The 19,651-nt window shown below is 34.2% G+C and overlaps 1 protein-coding gene across 4 annotated transcripts in view; it reads right to left on the reverse strand.

Annotated features, from left to right (window-relative positions):
* The window catches only part of CABCOCO1 (ciliary associated calcium binding coiled-coil 1), a 127,546-nt gene that overhangs the window by 105,654 nt on the left and 2,241 nt on the right, over positions 1-19,651 (reverse strand). For all 4 annotated transcript variants that reach the window (XM_082611051.1, XM_082611050.1, XM_082611052.1 and 1 more), the window contains exons 2-3: positions 11,317-11,420; positions 4,967-5,136 (exon numbers count right to left, since the gene is read on the reverse strand). In XM_082611051.1, the coding sequence (XP_082467177.1) occupies positions 4,967-5,136; positions 11,317-11,420 (274 nt within the window). The remainder of the gene's footprint in view (positions 1-4,966; positions 5,137-11,316; positions 11,421-19,651) is intronic.

Below are 19,651 nucleotides of genomic sequence, written 5' to 3' on the forward strand. Positions count from 1 at the left end.
TGGGAATATCAGGTTGCCTATTTCATCTTGGGTGAGTTTCGTTAGTTTGTGGTTTTTGAGAATTAGTCAGTTCCTTTTTGTTTTCTAATGTATGTATATAATTAGCATTCTCTTAATATTCTGTTAATGTCTGCAGGATCTTTAATGATATCCCTTTTTTATATCTGATAATGATAACCTGTTCCTTCTTTTTTCTTAGTTTTGCTTCATGTTTATCAATTTTATTGATCTTTTCACAGATCCTGATTTTTGTTTCATTGATTTTTCTCCATTGGTTTTCCATTTTCAATTTCATTGATTTCTGTTTGTTATTTCTTTCTTTTCTGCTTGATCCATGTTCTTTTTTTCTGGCTTCCTAAAGTTTAAGCTTATTCATTTTAGACTGTATTCTTTTCTAATATAAGCATTTACTGATAGAAACTTCCCTCTTATCATCGGCTCAATTGTATCACACAAATTTTCATGTTTTATTATCATTTACTTAAAAATCTTTTCTAATATCTATTGAGACTTTCTCTTTGACTCACGGACTGTTAAGAACTGTGCTGTTTAATATCCAAGTGTTCAGAGATTTTCCTGACATATTTCTATCATTAATTTCTTGTTTCATTCCATTATAGTCAGAAAATATATCTGTATAATTTCAATTACTTTATTTTATTTACTTATTTATTTTTAAACATCTTTATTGGAGTATAATTGCTTTACAATGGTGTGTTAGTTTCTGCTTTATAACAAAGTGAATCAGTTATACATATACATATGTTCCCATATCTCTTTCATCTTGCATCTCCCTCCCTCCCACCCTCCCTATCCCACCCCTCTAGGTGGTCACAAAGCACTGAGCTGATCTCTGTGCTATGCTGCTGCTTCCCACTAGCTATCTACCTTACGTTTGGTACTGTATATATGTCCATGCCACTCTCTCACTTTGTCCCAGCTTACCCTTCCCTCTTCCCGTATCCTCAAGTTCATTCTCTAGTAGGTCTGTGTCATTATTCCCGTCTTGCCCCTAGGTTCTTCGTGACCATTGTTTTTAAATAAGATTCCATATATATATATGTGTTAGCATACGGTATTTGTTTTTCTCTTTCTGACTTACTTCACTCCTACCTAAGGAGACAAAAGACCTGTATGCAGAAAATTATAAGACACTGATGAAAGAAATTAAAGATGATACAAATAGATGGAGAGATATACCATGTTCTTGGATTGGAAGAATCAACATTGTGAAAATGACTATACTACCCAAAGCAATCTACAGATTCAATGCAATCCCTATCAAACTACCACTGGCATTTTTTCACAGAACTAGAACAAAAAATTTCACAGTTTGTATGGAAACACAAAAGACCCCAAATAGCCAAAGCAATCTTGAGAAAGAAAAACGGAGCTGGAGGAATCAGGCTCCCTGACTTCAGACTATACTACAAAACTACAGTAATCAAGACAGTATGGTACTGGAACAAAAACAGAAATACAGATCAGTGAAACAGGATAGAAAGCCCAGAGATAAACTGCACATATGGTCACATTATCTTTGATAAAGGAGGCAAGAATATACAGTGGAGAAAAGACAGCCTCTTCAATAAGTGGTGCTGGGAAAACTGGACAGCTACATGTAAAAGAATGAAATCAGAACACTCCCTAACACCATACACAAAAGTAAACTCAAAATGGATTAAAGACCTAAATGTAAGGCCAGACACTATAAAACTCTTAGAGGAAAACATAGACAGAACACTTTAATCACAGCAAGATCCTTTTTGACCCACCTCCTAGAGAAATGGAAATAAAACCAAAAATAAACAAATGGGACCTAATGAAACTTCAAAGCTTTTGCACAGCAAAGGAAACCATAAACAAGACCAAAAGACAACCCTCAGAATGGGAGAAAATATTTGCAAATGAAGCAACTGACAAAGGATTAATCTCCAAAATTTATAAGCAGCTCATGCAGTTCAATATCAAAAAAACAAACAACCCAATACAAAAATGGGCTGAAGACCTAAACAGACATTTCTCCGAAGAAGATATACAGATTGTCAACAAACACATGAAAGAATGCTCAACATCATTAATCATTAGAGAAATGCAAATCAAAACTACAATGATGTATCACCTCATGCCAGTCAGAATGGCCATCATCAAAAAATCTACAAACAATAAATGCTGGAGAGGGTGTGGAGAAAAGGGAACCCTCTTGCACTGTTGGTGGGAATGTAAACTGATACAGCCACTATGGAGAACAGTATGGAGATTCCTTAAAAAACTAAAAATAGAACCTCCATATGACCCAGCAATCCCACTACTGGTCATATACCCTGAGAAAACCATAATTGAAAAAGAGTCATGTGCCAAAATGTTAATTGCAGCTCTATTTACAATAGCCAGGACATGGAAGCAACTGAAGTGTCCATCAACAGATGAATGGATAAAGAAGATGTGGCACATATATACAATGGAGTATTACTCAGCCATAAAAAGAACCGAAATTGAGTTATTTGTAGTGAGGTGGAGGGACGTAGAGTCTGTCATACAGAGTGAAGTAAGTCAGTTACTTTACATTTAAGGTTGTTTTATGACCCAGGATACAGTCTACCTTGGTGAATGTTCCATACACCCTTGAAAAGAATGACTATTCTGTTGTTTTGGGGTGTACTGTTCTCTGAATGTCAATTAGATCCAGTTAGTTGATGTTGTTTTTCTTTTGGTTTACCCTGTTTGTGGCCTAGTCAGCATCGTGAATTTATAGGCTTATGTCTTTTGCTAAATTTGGGAAGCTTTCATCCATTGTTTCTTCAAATGTTTGTTTAGCACTGTAGTCTTTCTCCTTTTGGGACTCTGATGGTATGTATATTAGAACTTCTATTGTCCCACAGGTCCCTGAGGTTTTGTTCATTAGCTTGCCAGTCTTTTTTTCTCTGTATTGTGCAGATTGGATAATTTCTATTGTTCTATCTTCAAGTTCACTGATTTCTCCATTCCGCTATTGATTCCATCCAGCGAGATTTTAATTTTGGTCACTGTATAATTTGGTTCTAAAATTTTAATGTTTCTTCTTTATACCTTCCATTTCTTTCATGATTCTTCATATTTTAACATGTTTCAACAATGTGCATAACTTTTCATTTAAGTTCTTTTATAATAGCTATTTTGAAGCCATATAATCTCCATATCTACTTCATCTTATTGTTGGTAATAATAATATTATTATTTTCCATGCAAGTTGATATTGACATTGTTCTTTGCCCAGTAATTTCGGCAACAGTGTTAAAAGAATATGTTTCAAGACATGTAGTACTCAAAGATTCTACAAATATTTGTGTATGAGGAAAAAAACAGCCAAAGTCTGTCTTTTTGATGATTTACTAAGAATTCTTTTTTGCAAGGTTGTAGTTCAACAACTGAAACTGAAACAATGTTATATTATTTATCAGGTGTCTTAATAAAATATGTATTTTTAATTGTAATACTGGAAAAGACTGAATTCTCAGGACTAACTACCTGAGACTTCAGTTTTTGTGTTAGTTTTATACTATGTTATTATGTGCAGGATAATTTGAAATCAGTCAGTTAATATCATACATTTTTTTCATTATCAATTATAATTATATTTTTCTTCTGTTGGTACAGTTATTTATGTTTAACATAGCACCCATACCTAAGTAAAAGCAAAGATGAAATTCTCCTATTTGTAGAGAAGGAAAATAATGATTTCTTCTCCTCACATACAAGAACTACCAATTCTTCCCTTGTTAAGGGTGATGAGGAGCAAGAAGAACATGTGGGGCAGAAGTGGCTTCTCTACTAATTTTGCTAACTCACTTAATATTTTCCCTGCATCCGTATAGTTAGAAATTGATATATAGAACAGAATAAGCTTTTTGTGACCAAAAGCCATGCATAAATTTTACTAGGATTATGGTGACAATTCTCTAGGGATGACAAGGTCTTCTACCTGCCCAAATTAAAAAAAAAGAAACTAAAAACAAGCAAACAACCAAAAAAGAAAAGAAGAGACAGAAAGGAAGGAAGGAGGAAGGAAGAAAGGAAGGAAGGAAGGGAGGAAGGGAGGAAGGGAGGAAAGGAGGAAGGGAGGGAAGGAAGGAGGGAGGGAGGAAGGAAGGAAGCTCTCTCTCATAGACACAAGCATGTCTTTCAACTGAGTCAGAAACACCTTTACGTTTATTGTGCTCAAGGTCTTTTGATTATATACTCTAAGATTGAAGTTCTAGTTCTTCCACTTCCCAGCTATGCAACTTTGTTCTCTGGACTGCTTGCTCAACTCTGAAATATTGATTATGATACCTCCCCTGCAGGAGTTGCTCTGCATTCCATAATGTATGTTAAAGATTAGAACCAAACATACTGCCTAGCGCAGACTTGGCAATAAATAAACAATAGATTTCTTTCTTTTCCTCCTTCCAAGTAGCAATTCTGTTTATTCTCAAACAAAAGTCATCACATTGAAAATTGCTCCAAGGAAGAATTTCCAAATTTCCTGTAGTAACTCATTTCAATTTTATGTAAGAAAAAAAGTCACAAAATATGTGTATGTGAATAATGTCTATTTCATGGGGTTTTGATATTGACCAAAGTACCTCCTCTTAACAGTAATCCTGAGATATCCCAATAATAATTACAGGTAAGATGACATGAAAACAGCTCAAAAAATGAAAAAATATCTAGATAAATCTGAGCTACTTGACATTTTGGGGATGGATGGCACTAATAAGATTTCAAAATGAAAGTAATATATCTGGCAAATTAATTACTATGAGAACTTTAGCCTTGTAAAGTATTATTTGAAGCTTTATAACTTAATGAAGATATGAACTATATTTTTGCTAAAAAACAATAAAATTAGGAACTTTTGCAGAACATTCATTTAGACAAAAGAAGATTAATTTAGACAGTGGACTAAATTTTCTTTTCTTAAAAAAAGAAAAAATAAGGTACTTACTTCTAAGATTATGAAGTAACATATCCAGTAAAGTCATAAATTTTGAATATTGAATAATAGAAAAGTCCATTCCTCTTGCCCATAAAAATCCAGATACATAATAATCTAGTAGACTGGCTTCCTTTAAACAGGTTTGAAGATTTCTGAAATTCAAAAACTTTTCCAGTTTCCTGTAACAAAAAGAAAAATCCAGATATTAAAATTGATTAAATAATGAACAGTCCCTTTTCTAAGTTTTGAAAACAGGTATTTTTCTTGAATGCAAATTCTATAATGCTCATAATCTGAAAATATCCATGGTTATATCGAAAGCCTAAGACAAAAATGGCATTCAAAAGAGAAACAGAGAGAGAGCGAGAGAGCGAGCATGCGTGCAAACTCTTATTGGTCTTCTTTCTCTACTTCTTCTAAATCTCTTTCTCCTCCCCTCTTTCTTCATTTTATCTTTGAAGTATAGTAACTTTTCATGTTTTCCTTTTCCCTCAAATTCAATGTCTTCTTCCATGTATACAATCAAGTTTCTTTTATTTCTGACAATGTTCTGGAACTAGATTGTTAAATATTCATTCTTTCTTTTTTAAAGAATTCCAATTATGTATATTTTACTCATTTTTTTCTATAACTGTAATTTTCTCTTTGAACTTCAAAAAAATTTTAAGTCAATTTCCTTTTCATTTTATATGCTTTTCTTGTTACTGTCTTCTATGCCCCTTGTGTTTTCAGCAGTGTTAATTCTCCCTTGGGCTGCTTTTAAATTTCACCTCTGTGAGATCTCTCCTTTTCTACTTCTTTAAAAAATGTTTCATCACCTTTTCTTATCTCTACCTTGAATTTCTGTATCTGTCTTATGCTCTTGTAATTGCTTCATAAGTGTTCTTAACTCATGGTAAATATTTGATCATTTTTCGTTTGTTTGTTCGTGGCCATATTCTTCTGGTGTATTTTCTTTGCCTGCCATTTCTTTTTTCTATTCTTCAATTTTTTTCTTGCAGTGTCTTTGTATGTAAACTCCTTGCTTAACGCTCAAACCTGGCCATATTACAAGATGTTTTCTATATGATATAATTTTATGTCAATTACTCTAGTTTTTATTCTTTTTTCAGTTAGTGGGAAAAAGGGAAAAAGTAGAATAGGTTCTCTTCACTATCACATAAACAATCTATTTCTTGTAAACATGGAAAGTATCTGCTCTAAGCCTGTGTATTCTGGTCTTGCTATTGCAAACAAGGGTTCTTGAAATGGCACTTCAGGGTTTTCTCCTCACCTGGGAGAATAAGTATATTTTTAAGCTTATTCTCAGATCTTCCACTATGTACATCCTCTTTGTAATTTCTCCTGCACTTCTGCTTGATCTACAGTGTTTCTGGTGGGCATCCTCACATTTTGTGGTCTGTGCTTTCAGCATCTCCTTGTTAGTAGAAATGGAATTGGTATTTCCTAGATGCTTATATGTGATTTCTGGGGGAATGTCTGTGTGTGTTTGTGTGTGTGACAACTTTATACTGCCATTTACAAAAAAAAGAGTCATTATTTACAATACTGAAATAAATTACACAATCAGAATAATGAATACAGCAAGATTAAACAAGTCTGGGAACAAATAAAGCTGATGTTGCATTTAACTCACTCTCTAACATACATTTCATTTACAGTAGTATCTGCATAGACCCCAACACCCAAAGTGAAATCTGAGTCTTTTCAGCCAGTCATGATTCTCATCTCCCTTCTCATAATGCCGTATAATGCCTTTCAGTATATGGTATTCTCCATAATAATTATTGATCTACAGTGAACACTCTCCTAAATTGTTCTAGTTAATTCATAACTAATGGTAAGGTTCATTTTCTTCTGTGGAACAAAAATCAGAAGAGTTAAGTAAGTAGCTTTGGCTGCTACTGGCAGTTATTTTATAACCATAAGAAAAATCAGTCCTAAGACTAAGCCTTACTTCTTGATACTATTGAGGACTTGAGTCAACCAACCCTGGAGTCAATTTATCTATGAATGTCCCGTTATGTGATATTTTACATATACGTGTGTGTGTGTGTAAATGTGTGTATACTTTATTTTTAGGTCAGTATGATCAGTTTTTTATGTTACATGCAATTAAAAGCATCCCAACTGATACATTTTGTCAAGCACACAAATCAAATGGTAGATGCAGAAATGAATGGGGAGGCAATCTGGGGAAGAAGGTTACCTCACTAGCCAGGCATCTTCCATTTGCACTGGATATCAGTCAGCAAGATTTATTCTCCAATGTTTAATGTATAATACCATTTAGTCTTAAGTAAAAGTCAGTAAGAAAATGTCTATAGTAATAAAAACTTGTGGTATTTTAATGGAATCAACAAATAGGCCAATGGAACAGAAAGCCCAGAAACAGACCCAATATATATGGGAATTGGTATATGACAGAGGTAGTATTTCAAATCAGTGAGGGAAGTATGAATTCTCCAAAATGATGCTGGCAGCATTGACTATCCACATAGAAAATAAAATACTACCTCACCTAATACATGGATTAACTAAAACAACCCCATTAGTATTTTATTCTGAATTATATTCTTTTGACTCCCTAAATTTACCTATTTTTCACTCTACTGATTTCTGCTACCTAATGTTGCTAAGGAAAAGTCTGAGGCCTGCCTGATAATTTTCCTCTCTAGATGACTTTCTTTATCCCAGAGATGAGGTAATACATGAAGTTTTATTCTATTAAAATATTTAAATCAAAGCTTTTTGGGGGCAGTTTACAATAAAAGTATATTTGTTTGATACATAGTTTTGAACAGCAACTTTTCTTATTTTATCTTCTATCAAACTTTTATTTTATGAAGTTTAAAGTATTTTTTTCTGATACACTAAGTTAGATGTATATTCTAGCATCTTCCAATCGCTTTAATATGCATTTTGAATGTTTTCTTAAATTTGTTTTCCATTACTGCCTTGATTTTCAGCAAGATAAGTTCTATATTGGATTTACTCTTTACCTTAGTTTCTTGCCTTAGTGCTAAAAGCTTCTTAATTTATGTATTTTATAATCTCTTCTTTTATCTGTTTTATGAAATCAACACCCTCTTTAATCATCAGCTTTTGCCGAACATTTTCTTCTGTTTCCAGAAGTTAGTCTTCCTTCTAAGTGTATTCTTCATCTGCATGTTATTGTTTTAATTAAATATCTGACCTGAATAGTGGCATGTATTCTTTACTTTACATTTTTATTTTTTCAATGTTTTAACTATACATTAATAGACAATTGCCTAAGAATAATATGGTGAAGTCTCTTTAAGTTTCCTCCACCTTCGCTCTCTTTCCCTAATGTCCCCTCCATCACTTTCCATAGTAACATTTGAATCTTAACCTTCAATTTGAACTGCAGGCTAAATATTTAACATTTCTATCCTTCATTCAGTTATTTCACTCCAAAGGAAACTAAGCAGGGAGGCGTTAGGAGCAAGACACTGCTGTGGTTTGAATGCAAAGTTTCCATGCATTTTACTGGTAAATTTGTAAGCTTTTCCTTTGGGAATAAAGGGAGATGGAACAGGGGAGAGGGGAGAGATGGCCACAGATGTAGCATGAGAGAATGTAAGGAACAAGAAAAAGATGCTTAATAGTGATTTAGGAAGTTTTGCTATAGTGATAGGTGATGTAACTACCTACTTTGTCTCACCAAGAATTTCAGTAAAAATATTACATTATTCTTGCCTGCTCTTGAAATTGGAGTGCCTTTTATTTTTTAAATATGATGACATGCAGAAATAAGCCTTAAGGCAAGAGCTGAACAGCTCATGGAAACCAATTATAGAAAGGTTATTAAAAGATCTCTCCACCTTACTTCTGTGTTTAAATAGTTATTTTCAATTTAGTCCCTATCCTTTTTGCAAAAGGGATTTGGGTGGATCTGTAAATAAAATCAGGGTTACATTAAAACATGAATCATAGATAGTAGTTAGGAAATGATGAGAAATGTACCCAGACATTTAACTTTCCTTGAAGTGTATTCCAGAAATATATTTTAATGATACTTTAATGTTTCATTTGGTTGGTTGCTTTTATGCAACAAAATTTTTAAAGGTAGGGAAATGTGCTAATGTCCCATAATTTATTTTACTAGGTTTATAACTTCGTAGACTGTATGATTTTGGCATACTTTTGCCACTTGGTGACGGGATACCTCAATTATATTTCTGTCATTTTGAAAGGTGTATAATCCCCATTTATAATAATGCTATTTTAAATGGAAAATTAATGACTGGCTACAAATAATTCAGGATTACTGTTACAAAAATCATGTAAAAAACCTCAAGAAAATTACTTTTCAAAGAAATGGCTCCTGACATAAAACTGGTATCATTTATCCAAAATTGATGCCCTAAAATTTGAGATTACTTCAGGTGAATTCTATTAATGAGATGGTCATAGGCACATCCTAAAAGAATGACCTTTTAAGTCAACCTGCTGTTAAAGCTGGTTGTTTCTATACAGCTAACTTCTGTATCACCCTCTGTATCATTTACATTCTTCTAGACCTCACCTCTTAGAGATTAAAAATACTTTCAGAATTTAGATATTTAACAAAAAAGAGAGCCAGTAATTGAAAAAGAGAAAAAGATTGTCACAAAAGATGGTCATACACAGTACAACTTAAGATGTGATGAGAAATACACAAGTCTTAAAAAGCACTTGTTTGCAATAAATTTTATTTAATATTAACTGCATTTAATATAACATCTTGTATTTATTATTCAATACAAATAAATTATAAACTATATTAAATATATGTCATTTACATCGTATTAATCTACCATCTGCCTAGTTGTTTTTGTTTTTGTTTTGCCGTATGCAGGCCTCTCACTGTTGTGGCCTCTCCTGTTGCGGAGCACAGGCTCCAGACACGCAGGCTCAGCGGCCATGGCTCACGGGCCCAGCTGCTCCACAGCATGTGGGATCTTCCCAGACCGGGACACGAACCCGTGTCCCCTGCATTGCAGGCAGACTCTCAAACACTGCGCCACCAGGGAAGCTCCCTGCCTAGTTTTAAATACCTATTTTTTGCATTTCAATGACCAACAACATTTGGGGTTACCTAGAAATTGAAGATAATAGTTACTTGAAGCTTAATCAGTGATATTAATACAATAAATGCATTTTTCTAATCAATTCTGACACTAAAAAATAAGAATTCCCAATGACCATTCATTTCTATAAATATGGTAACATCACCATGAAATCCTTAAACCTGTGAAATTTTTAATTGAGTAATACTTCTAAAAATGCAGATAGTAAGCAGTATGACCAAATCACAGATCACCAGGATTTCTAGCAGGATTTGAAGGCAGTGGAGGTGAAGAGCATTTCAGGAAAAGGCCTGTCAGTGCCATTTGCCTGCTCTTAATATGCCTTCCCTTCTCAAATCTCTCTTCCAGCAAGTACATCTGTCATATTTCCTTCTCAGCAGTAAATCACCTCTATTCCAAAATATTTGTAAGATTTGCAAATGATAACCACTGACAAAGTTATTTTCCATTTGCCCATTATGGTCGACAATGCCCTGCTTACATCCAGACGACTGGCCTACAGAAATCTTACCCTGGAACATTACAGTCCAGAACATCATCACATCGTCCCCACACTCCACACATTATAACCGATCAGGCTTCCATTATTAGAGTGAGATAATTTTTTAAATGAATGATTACTAAAAACACCTTTTCAGAATTTGTGTGGTGGATGTATCTGAGTATATATTAGAGTTCTAAGAAAATGATCTACTGTAGAAATCAATGGCCTTAAGAACAGGATGTACGTATATTAGAACTGATGCCTATAAATTCAGTTATATTCACATATTTAAGCAAAATGTATGGGATTAGAATACTTAGCATAGCTTCATATCCAATAAAAATCACAGGTGGATGGCTAATATTCAGGATTTCCAAAATTATAAAATGTATTCACTATTAATATTACAGAAAATACATCTTACTCTTGTCATGATAAGAAAGAAGACCTAAAGGTTCTTGTGCATACTGACAGTTTTACAAATGAAAGAGAAAAGAAGATGGCATATACTAATGGCTGCTTTTAACAATAAATCCCTATTCTCTGTTAAGATTAGCAAGTTGGTTGAAATCCATTTCTCTCACAAAGAAGACTGCTGAGCAGTGGAAAAAGTCAGTTGTTTGAGAATTTTTGTGTTCCACAGTCTGGATATATATATCTGTGCAAAATATAATAACAAATATTTTGGAGAAAAGTTTAAAATGTGTAATAACATATCATGACCATGTATAGATGCAGAACTAGAACTGTTCCATATTTGGTTGTAATATTGAAGTACTTACTGTTGAACTCCATCTACATCCTCTGCTAGCATTTCGGTGATCTGGGCAACTGAAAGAAAATCTGGACACAGAATCTTTTCATGCTCCTGGAATTCAGTATCTTTCTACCAAAAAAAAAAAAGTGGAATAAGTTATTTCAATCACGTTTCACATATTAATCCAAACGATATCAAAATCTTTTCTTACTTTTGTCTCACTGCTATCAGGAAAAAATTTAAAAACAACAGTCTCCTAGATAATCTCTTTTCCTTTCCGTCTTTAAGTAATGGTACCTCTCTTCTGAAAAGCTGAATGGTTAGTCAACCTATGTAAAACTGGGTGAGGTGATGGTTTTCAATTAACAAACATTTTTGAATATCTATATATTCCTCATTGAACTTCGGGCACAAGAGGAGGCAAAGACAAGTAAGAAAGACTTGTTACCCTCAAGAAGCTTAACATCTTGTGGAAGGAACAAACTAAAAGTGACTTTAAAACAAGAAAACAGAATAAGTGAGCCATAATAAAGATGTCATTCAGTCTAAAGGAAGGAAGGGACAAGGACAGCAACACGACAAGGAAAGTCTACAGAGAGAAATAGCCTTTGCGAGACTGAGCATGGATAATGTCCCAGGTGAACGACTCAGCAACACCAAGGTGATAAAGACAGGACAGTTGGGTACCGGTTCTGTAAATATAAAGTAGTTCACAGTGGTGCCTAGGGCACACACAGGGGACTAGCTGGACCTAAGTGGAAGGTGGGCATTGGAAAAATATCACAGGAGATCTTAAATAATTTAATAAAGATTTACTGAGTGATCACAATACACAAGATACTGCACAAGGCACAATACATATTTTAAACCATGGCTGGTTGAAGAATGACAGGCTGAAGAGTTTGTTCTTTAGAGGCAATAAGGGACCATTAAGTTTTTGAGCAATGAAATGACAAAACTATGCTTTAATGAAGGGTACTCTGTAGCAGGGTGAAGGACAAAAAGGAAGAGTTAAATGAAAAGGTTGTTAGAATAGTTCAGGAATGAGGCATTGGGCTGCACTGGGCTCCCAGCAGTGTGCAGAACAGAAAGGGATAAATACAACATATTACATTTGGGGGACTAAAAGAGGGAAGAATGAATGGAGAGTCTGAGTTTCTGAAATAGGTGACTAGAAGAAAAAGGTGTTGATAGGGCCTCCAACAGCATATATGTGCCACCTTTGTGTGAACTAGACAAAGGCAACCTCTCTGGGTGGAGGAAGTACTAAAAGGCTTAAGGCTGACGCAGTCCTGCACCCAAGTGCACCACTTGTGAACAGAGTATAGTTTCAGCTCCTGCTCAACCCTCAGCTGAGTCCTTTTGTTCACAGTACAATCTGTAAAAGCATATGTGACACTCTTATCACACCAACAGAAATAAGAGTTTTGGAAGATGATGCTAGTTTTAAGAAGGCAAGATGATGAATTTGGTTTCAGTGGTTGAATTTTAGGTGGAATACACATAGAAGAAATGTTTAGAGGTTAATTAGAAATGCTAGAGTCAAGAAAGGTCAAGTTTACAGATGTTGGTTTAGGAGTCACTACAAGTATAAGAATGGATGAAACTGCCCAAAGCTAGAGCATAAAGAGAAGAGCTGTGAATGGGGGATGGAAAAGAAGACTGAAAAAGAGATAAGACACCAGTAGCTCCATGAAAATAAAGGATTGTGAGATTTATGCCAGCCAGAATGGCCATCATTAAAAGTCTACAAATAACAAATGCTGGAGAGGGTGTGGAGAAAAGGGAACCCTCCTCTACTATTGGTGGGAATGTAAATTGGTGCAGCCACTATGGAAAACAGTATGGAGGGTCCTCAAAAAACTAAAAACAGAGTTGCCATATGACCCAGCAACCCCACTCCTGGGCATATACTCAGAAAAAAATATAATTCAAAAAGATACATGCCCCCCTATGTTCACAGCAGCACTATTCACAATAGCCAAGACATGGAAACAACCTAATGTTCATTGACAGATGAATGGATAAAGCAGATGTGGTGTGTGTGTGTGTGTGTGTGTGTGTGTGTGTGTGTGTCTGATGGACTATTACTCAGCCATAAAAAAGAATGAAATAATACCATTTGTAGCAACATGGATAGACCTAAGGATTATCATACTAAGTGAAGTCAGAAAGAGAAAGACAAATACCATATGATAACACTTATATGTGGAATCTAAAATGACACAAATCAACATATCTATGAAACAAAAAGAGACTCACAGATATATAGAACAGACTTGTGGTTGCCAATGGGGAAGAGGGGTAGGGAGAAAAGAACTGGGAGTTTGGGATTAGTAGAGGCAAACTATTATACACAGGATGGATAAACAGCAAGGTCCTATTGTATAGCACAGGGAACTATATTCAATATCTTGTGACAAACCATAACGGAAAAGAATATGAAAAAGAATATATATATGTATAACTGAGTCACTTTGCTGTACAGAAGAAATTAACACAACATTGTAAGTCAACTATAATTCAACAAAATTTTAAAAAAAATAAATTTTAAAAAGGATTGTGAGATTTGGGGGAGAGATGGCACAAATGTTTTTAATTCAACAGTTATTTAATTTTCCATGTGAATAAGCTCCAATAAGTAAGAGTAGGAAACATTTTGCTATAGTAAACAAGATCACATCCCAAACCTGCCTTATTTCAAGAACAGAAAAATCCCAAAGCTAATACTCATTGGTAATGAAAATCAGTTTAACGTTTGTAATTTAATATTAGTATATTATATTTTTATTTTTAAAAATCCAACTTAGAAATAAAATATGCTATTTTATTAGCTATCTTTTCATAATCTTAGAGTTAGCAAATTAACCTAAAGTAGGTCATACTATTAGATTATAAATTTAGTGAGAAAAAATATTTTAGTATCTAATATAATACCTCGCACCTAGTAGGCACTCAGACACTTGTAAATCGAATTAAATGCACTCAGTTTTTAGACAGAATAGTATTTTAGTCCATAATGTATGGCTATATATTTGTTTAAATATTTGTTAGTTACATGTATTTTTTATTATTATTAGCAGTAAAGTATAATTATTACTACTGTTAATCCCATTAGATTGTAAATTCCTCAGGGACAGTCATTCAATCTTTTACTTCTTTTTAGAATTCTGCAGGTCCTAGTTAGGTCAACATAGGTTGTTTATCAACTGTTTGAATTTATCTCCATCCTGTGATGACATTGTTAGATGACGGAGCATGATAAAAAGCAGGACCTGGATTTGGAGATCTCATGATGGTTTGAATATTGATGAATTCTGTGACTTAGAGCAAGGCATTTGAACCTAAATTTGGATTCATGTTAAAAAATCATTCTGATATGTTTTACTACATACAAGATTGCTATCATTATTCATAATGAATAAAGATATATATGAAAGGTACATTATATAGACATTCAGATCAATTGTATTAGATTTGAAAATTTTCTGAACAGGAGAAAATAGGTCACACAAGCACTGAAAGAGAATACAATAATCTTAATCTTTTGTACAATAATAATTCTAGCTAAGGTGCCTAATATTAGTGCCTCATTTTTTATTAAAACTTGATAGCTTAAGATAATCATCTTGTAGGAGGGTTTGCCTCTGGTTTTTTGTTTTCTTTTGTCTTAAATTGAATTCCTGGACCTATTTTAAACGAGAGCTTTTCTTTTGTTTGTTTATATACTGCCATGTACCTAGAAAGGATATAAGGTGGTTAAAAATCTTTAATCTTTTGATACATATGTTCTGATTTGTGAAAATTAAAGATACAATGGAAAATTCATGAATAGGTTAATAAAAATGTAAATATGTAATTATCACTTTCTCTGTAAAATTACATCTCTGACTAGGAAAATACGTAAGCTAAACTGCACTGTAACTCATTTTATTCCACCACCTGCTGGATTTTAGCTGTTATTCCAGAAGCATTAAAATTGTAAGCCTGATATTGTCAGATAACTTTTTCTCTGAATTTTTTTCTCTAATGTCACCTAAACTTTCCACATTTGTACATGTCTTTCCTCTAGAATTTAAGCTTTTGGGGTCACCTTTGTATCCATCAGTGGTATGTCTTACAAGACTCTTAATAAATGTCCACTAAAGAAAGATAGCACAGTTCACCAAAGATGCCTAAGAGGTGTTTCACAGTCTGAGGTGTTTCACAGTCTTAGAGAACAGAGAATGGTCTATAATTTCCACACTTTGAAAGGCTTTCTTCAAGCCTGAAAATAAAGCCTGAACTAAGAAGCAGCGCTGTGTCGAGTCATGTTGGAGTCTGAGGCAAAAAGGAAAAATCAGTAATAGTGATGCTGTCTTTATTTAAAATTTAGATCCATTATGGGTTTTTTGCATTAATTTTGGTTTTTAAAATATTGCATTAAAATATAGTTTCTCTTGACTACTGAATTTTTTGGCACCCCTCACTCACCTCACTACAGTCCTGGACAACATAAGGAGCCAATTTAAGACAAAAAGTAGATGAAAGAAGGATAAATAAAAGCAAGAGCTAGTTCTTTAAAATAATGAATAAAATAGGCAAATCTTGGGCAAATGCAATTAAAGAAAAAATAAATACATGCCACATTAAATAGAAATACATTCGAAAACTACAAGGAAATGGGTGATTTCCTAGGAATATATACGTTCTCAAATTTGACCAAGGGTAAGGGAAGAAACGGACCTGACCAAACATGAGCTAAACTGGAAGTCTACTTTTTAAAAGGTCACCATGTCCAGACAGTTTACACTTAAAGTTCTACTGAACAATCAAGAACACATAAATTCTGTTAGTCTAATAATTATAGACCGTAGATAATTCATTTTTTAGAAGCCAGCACAGGCTATACACAAAAACCTGAATTAGCACAGAAAGGAAATTATAAGTCAAAATCATTAATGAATTCAGATGCAAAAATTCTAGTTAAAATAATATCTTAGAACACTGAATCCAGCATTGTACTAAAAGAATAATAAGCTATCATTATGACCAAATAGGTTAATTTCAGAAATGCAAGGACAGATTATCATTAACAAGTCTCATATACTTAAGTCAAATTAAATGATAAAATAATATGATTATAAAAATAAATAATAAACAGGCATTTGTAAGAATTCAGCAGCAAAACTCTCAGTAAAATATGAATTAAAAAAAGAAAAGCTAGGGACTTTCTGGTGGTCCAGTGGTTAAGAATCCTCTTTAGGGCTTCCCTGGTGGCACAGTGGTTGAGAGTCCACCTGCCGATGCAGGGGACATGGGTTCGTGCCCTGGTCTGGGAAGATCCCATATGCCGTGGAGCGGCTGGGCCTGTGAGCCATGGTCGCTGAGCCTGCGAGTCTGGAGCCTGTGCTCCGCAACAGGAGAGGCCACAACAGTGAGAGGCCCGCGTACCACCAAAAAAAAAAAAAAAAAAAGAATCCTCTTTACAATGCAGGGGATGCTGGTTCAATCTCTAGTTGGGGAACTAAGATCCCACATGCCACAGGGCAACTAAGCCTGCATGCCACAGCCAGAGAGAAGCCCACGTGCCACAACAAAAGATCCCGTGTCCACAACTAAGACCCAACGCAGCCAAAAAATAAAAATAATATTTAAAAAAAAGAATAGCTAAACATAAAAAAGATTATATGCCAAAACATTATATTGAATGAAGGAACACTGATGTATTCTTATGAAAACCAGGAACTAAAAAGGGATTCTGGCTAGTAACATTATTGTAATTAAACTCACTATAGAGGGTCTAATAATATAATAAGAAAATGAAATATGTAGCTTAAATATTAGAAATGAGGAAATTAAAAAATCTTTACTTGAAGATTACATGGCTGAGCACCTAACAAACATGACATTGTACTAACATGGTTTGAGCTAATAAGAAACTTGTAAGATGGTTACATATAACATAAACATACAAAGGCTAACTGCTCTCCTCTGTATTAGAAACTAATTATAAATGTAAATGGCATTAAAATTGATTAAACTTGATTAAAACTTGATTAAAAATATAATAAGGTATAGTACCTAAAGAAATTATAAACTTTATCAAAGTTTAATAACAAGATTTGATAAGAGATTAGAAACCTTCAAATTAAAAAATATTATGCTTCCCTGGTGGCGCAGTGGTTAGGAATCCACCTGCCAATGCAAGGGACACGAGTTCGAGCCCTGGTCCGGGAAGATCCCACATGCCACGGAGCAACTAAGACTGTGCGCCACAACTACTGAGCCTGCGCTCTAGAGCCCGCGAGCCACAACTACTGAAGCCCGTGCGCCTAGAGCCGGTGCTCCGCAACAAGAGAAGCCACCGCAATAAGAAGCCCGCGCACCGCAACAAAGACCCAATGCAGCCAAAAATAAAATAAATAAAGTTTTAAAAATTAAATCCTTCCCACTTACAAGTATAATGCAATGACAATCTCAAATCTCAACTGTATCATTCTGTATCATTTTGTAACTATCAAAATCATTTTTTCAAATTCTTATGGAAGAATACATACATTTTGAAAAAGAAAAATAGTGAGAGGGACCTTTCCAAATCAGACATTAAAGTTAAATATAAAATAGTTTGGCAGTAACACAAGAATGGACAAACTAGTCAGTGTAAAAAAATAGAGAATGTAAATTCAAAAATATACCTACATGTATAAATTTATACATATACATATATAAATGTTGGATTCTCTATTCTATTCCACTGACTCTTCAGCCATTCTTGTGCCCATTCATGTACATATGTAATGTGAGAGCGGCAGTCAGTCCATTCTCCATGGGAAGAGAGTATGGCTTATTTATAGTAAATGAAACTGGCATAATTGATGGTTCATGTCTAGAAGAAAACAAAATTAGATCCTCATTTCAAATATACAGTACATCCATCAAAAATTAATTTTAGCTGTGTTAAAGACCTAACTTTAGTAAAATAAAACTTTAAATATTAGAAAAAAATTGAAGATGATTTGTGCAACCTGAAAGGGAGGATGGAGTGGGGAGAAGCAGGAAATAAGAATAAGATAGGAAACCCAAAGACTAATGGTAAGATGAAAGACAAGCCCAAATGTCTGTCAATACCTCCACGCCCAAGGCCAATATTTCCAGAGGTTCTAAGTGTCTGATAAATAATGCTACTGTATATTCACATTTTAAGGAATATTAGCACTGTTTTTTCAACAATATTTTGAGCAACTTTTTGGCATCCTCCTCATAGCCCTGCACAGGTTGATCTACACCATGTGCTGTAAATGGCTTCAATAAATACCTCATGAATGACATTGCAACTGCAGGAAACTGGTCATCTTGGTGCCCAAGCTGAGCCCCAAGTGTTTCTCTCTAACCTGCCAATGACGGGGCAGGGGCTATTTTCATGGTCCATAGGGACCGCCTAATGTCGAGAGAATTGTCTATGGCCTCCCCCAAACACACTGAGGCTTTTACCACAAGTGATATCATCTTTCCACTCAGGATTATGTAAGTGTCCCCTTGTCCTGAGAAAGTCCCAAAGGCATTGAATAAATGTCATCTGTTAGGGGATTTGTTAACACTAAGGGAAATTATTCAAAAGAAGCAACTGGGAAATAATCATTTACATTTTCTTTTAGGTCTCTGATATGAGTTGAAGTATAGTCCTTTTACATATAATACTTAAATGATTACATGTCCCAAATAGTATTTTTGAAGATATTAAGAAAGTCAGCTTATGAGCAAACTATTGATAAAAGACTGATGATTGAATTCTAAGTATTCATTTACAAACTCACTTATAAATTAACTTAGGAGCATTTATAAACTCCTTTCAGTTACAGATCTATACATAGGAAATACTTATTTTCAGACTGTCGTCATTTCTCTGGTCTTGTGCATTTAAATAGATATCTCCCAAATGCTTAGTCTTACCTTTTAGAAGGAGGCATTTACTCCCATGTTACTAAAGAAACTGGATTGTTGAATTCAGAAAGTTGGCAAAAAAAAAGTTTAAGCAATATTACATAAGAAATATTTTCCTGGACCTGCATCTCATGTCTGCTTGTTCAAGGTATCTTATAGAGCAGATTTTGAGCTATAACTACATTCCTGGCATACCTCAGACCCTCTATGATTTCAATTAGTTAAGCTATATTTTTACTGAGTGCCTACTATACGACTGGGATAATTTGCTGTTTTTATTTTAGGTACTGAGAACAAACAACAAATGGGAAACCTCAGACTATTGGAAGCTTATGCTTTATTTCCAACAGACTTGGCAAGAAAAGAAATATTTCACTACTGCTTGGCTCAGATGACTGGATGGTGCACTGACTAAGTCAATTTGGATAAAGAATTAT

This window comes from Mesoplodon mirus, assembly GCF_964341445.2.
Source record: "Mesoplodon mirus genome assembly, chromosome: 2".
Lineage (NCBI taxonomy): Eukaryota > Metazoa > Chordata > Mammalia > Artiodactyla > Ziphiidae > Mesoplodon > Mesoplodon mirus.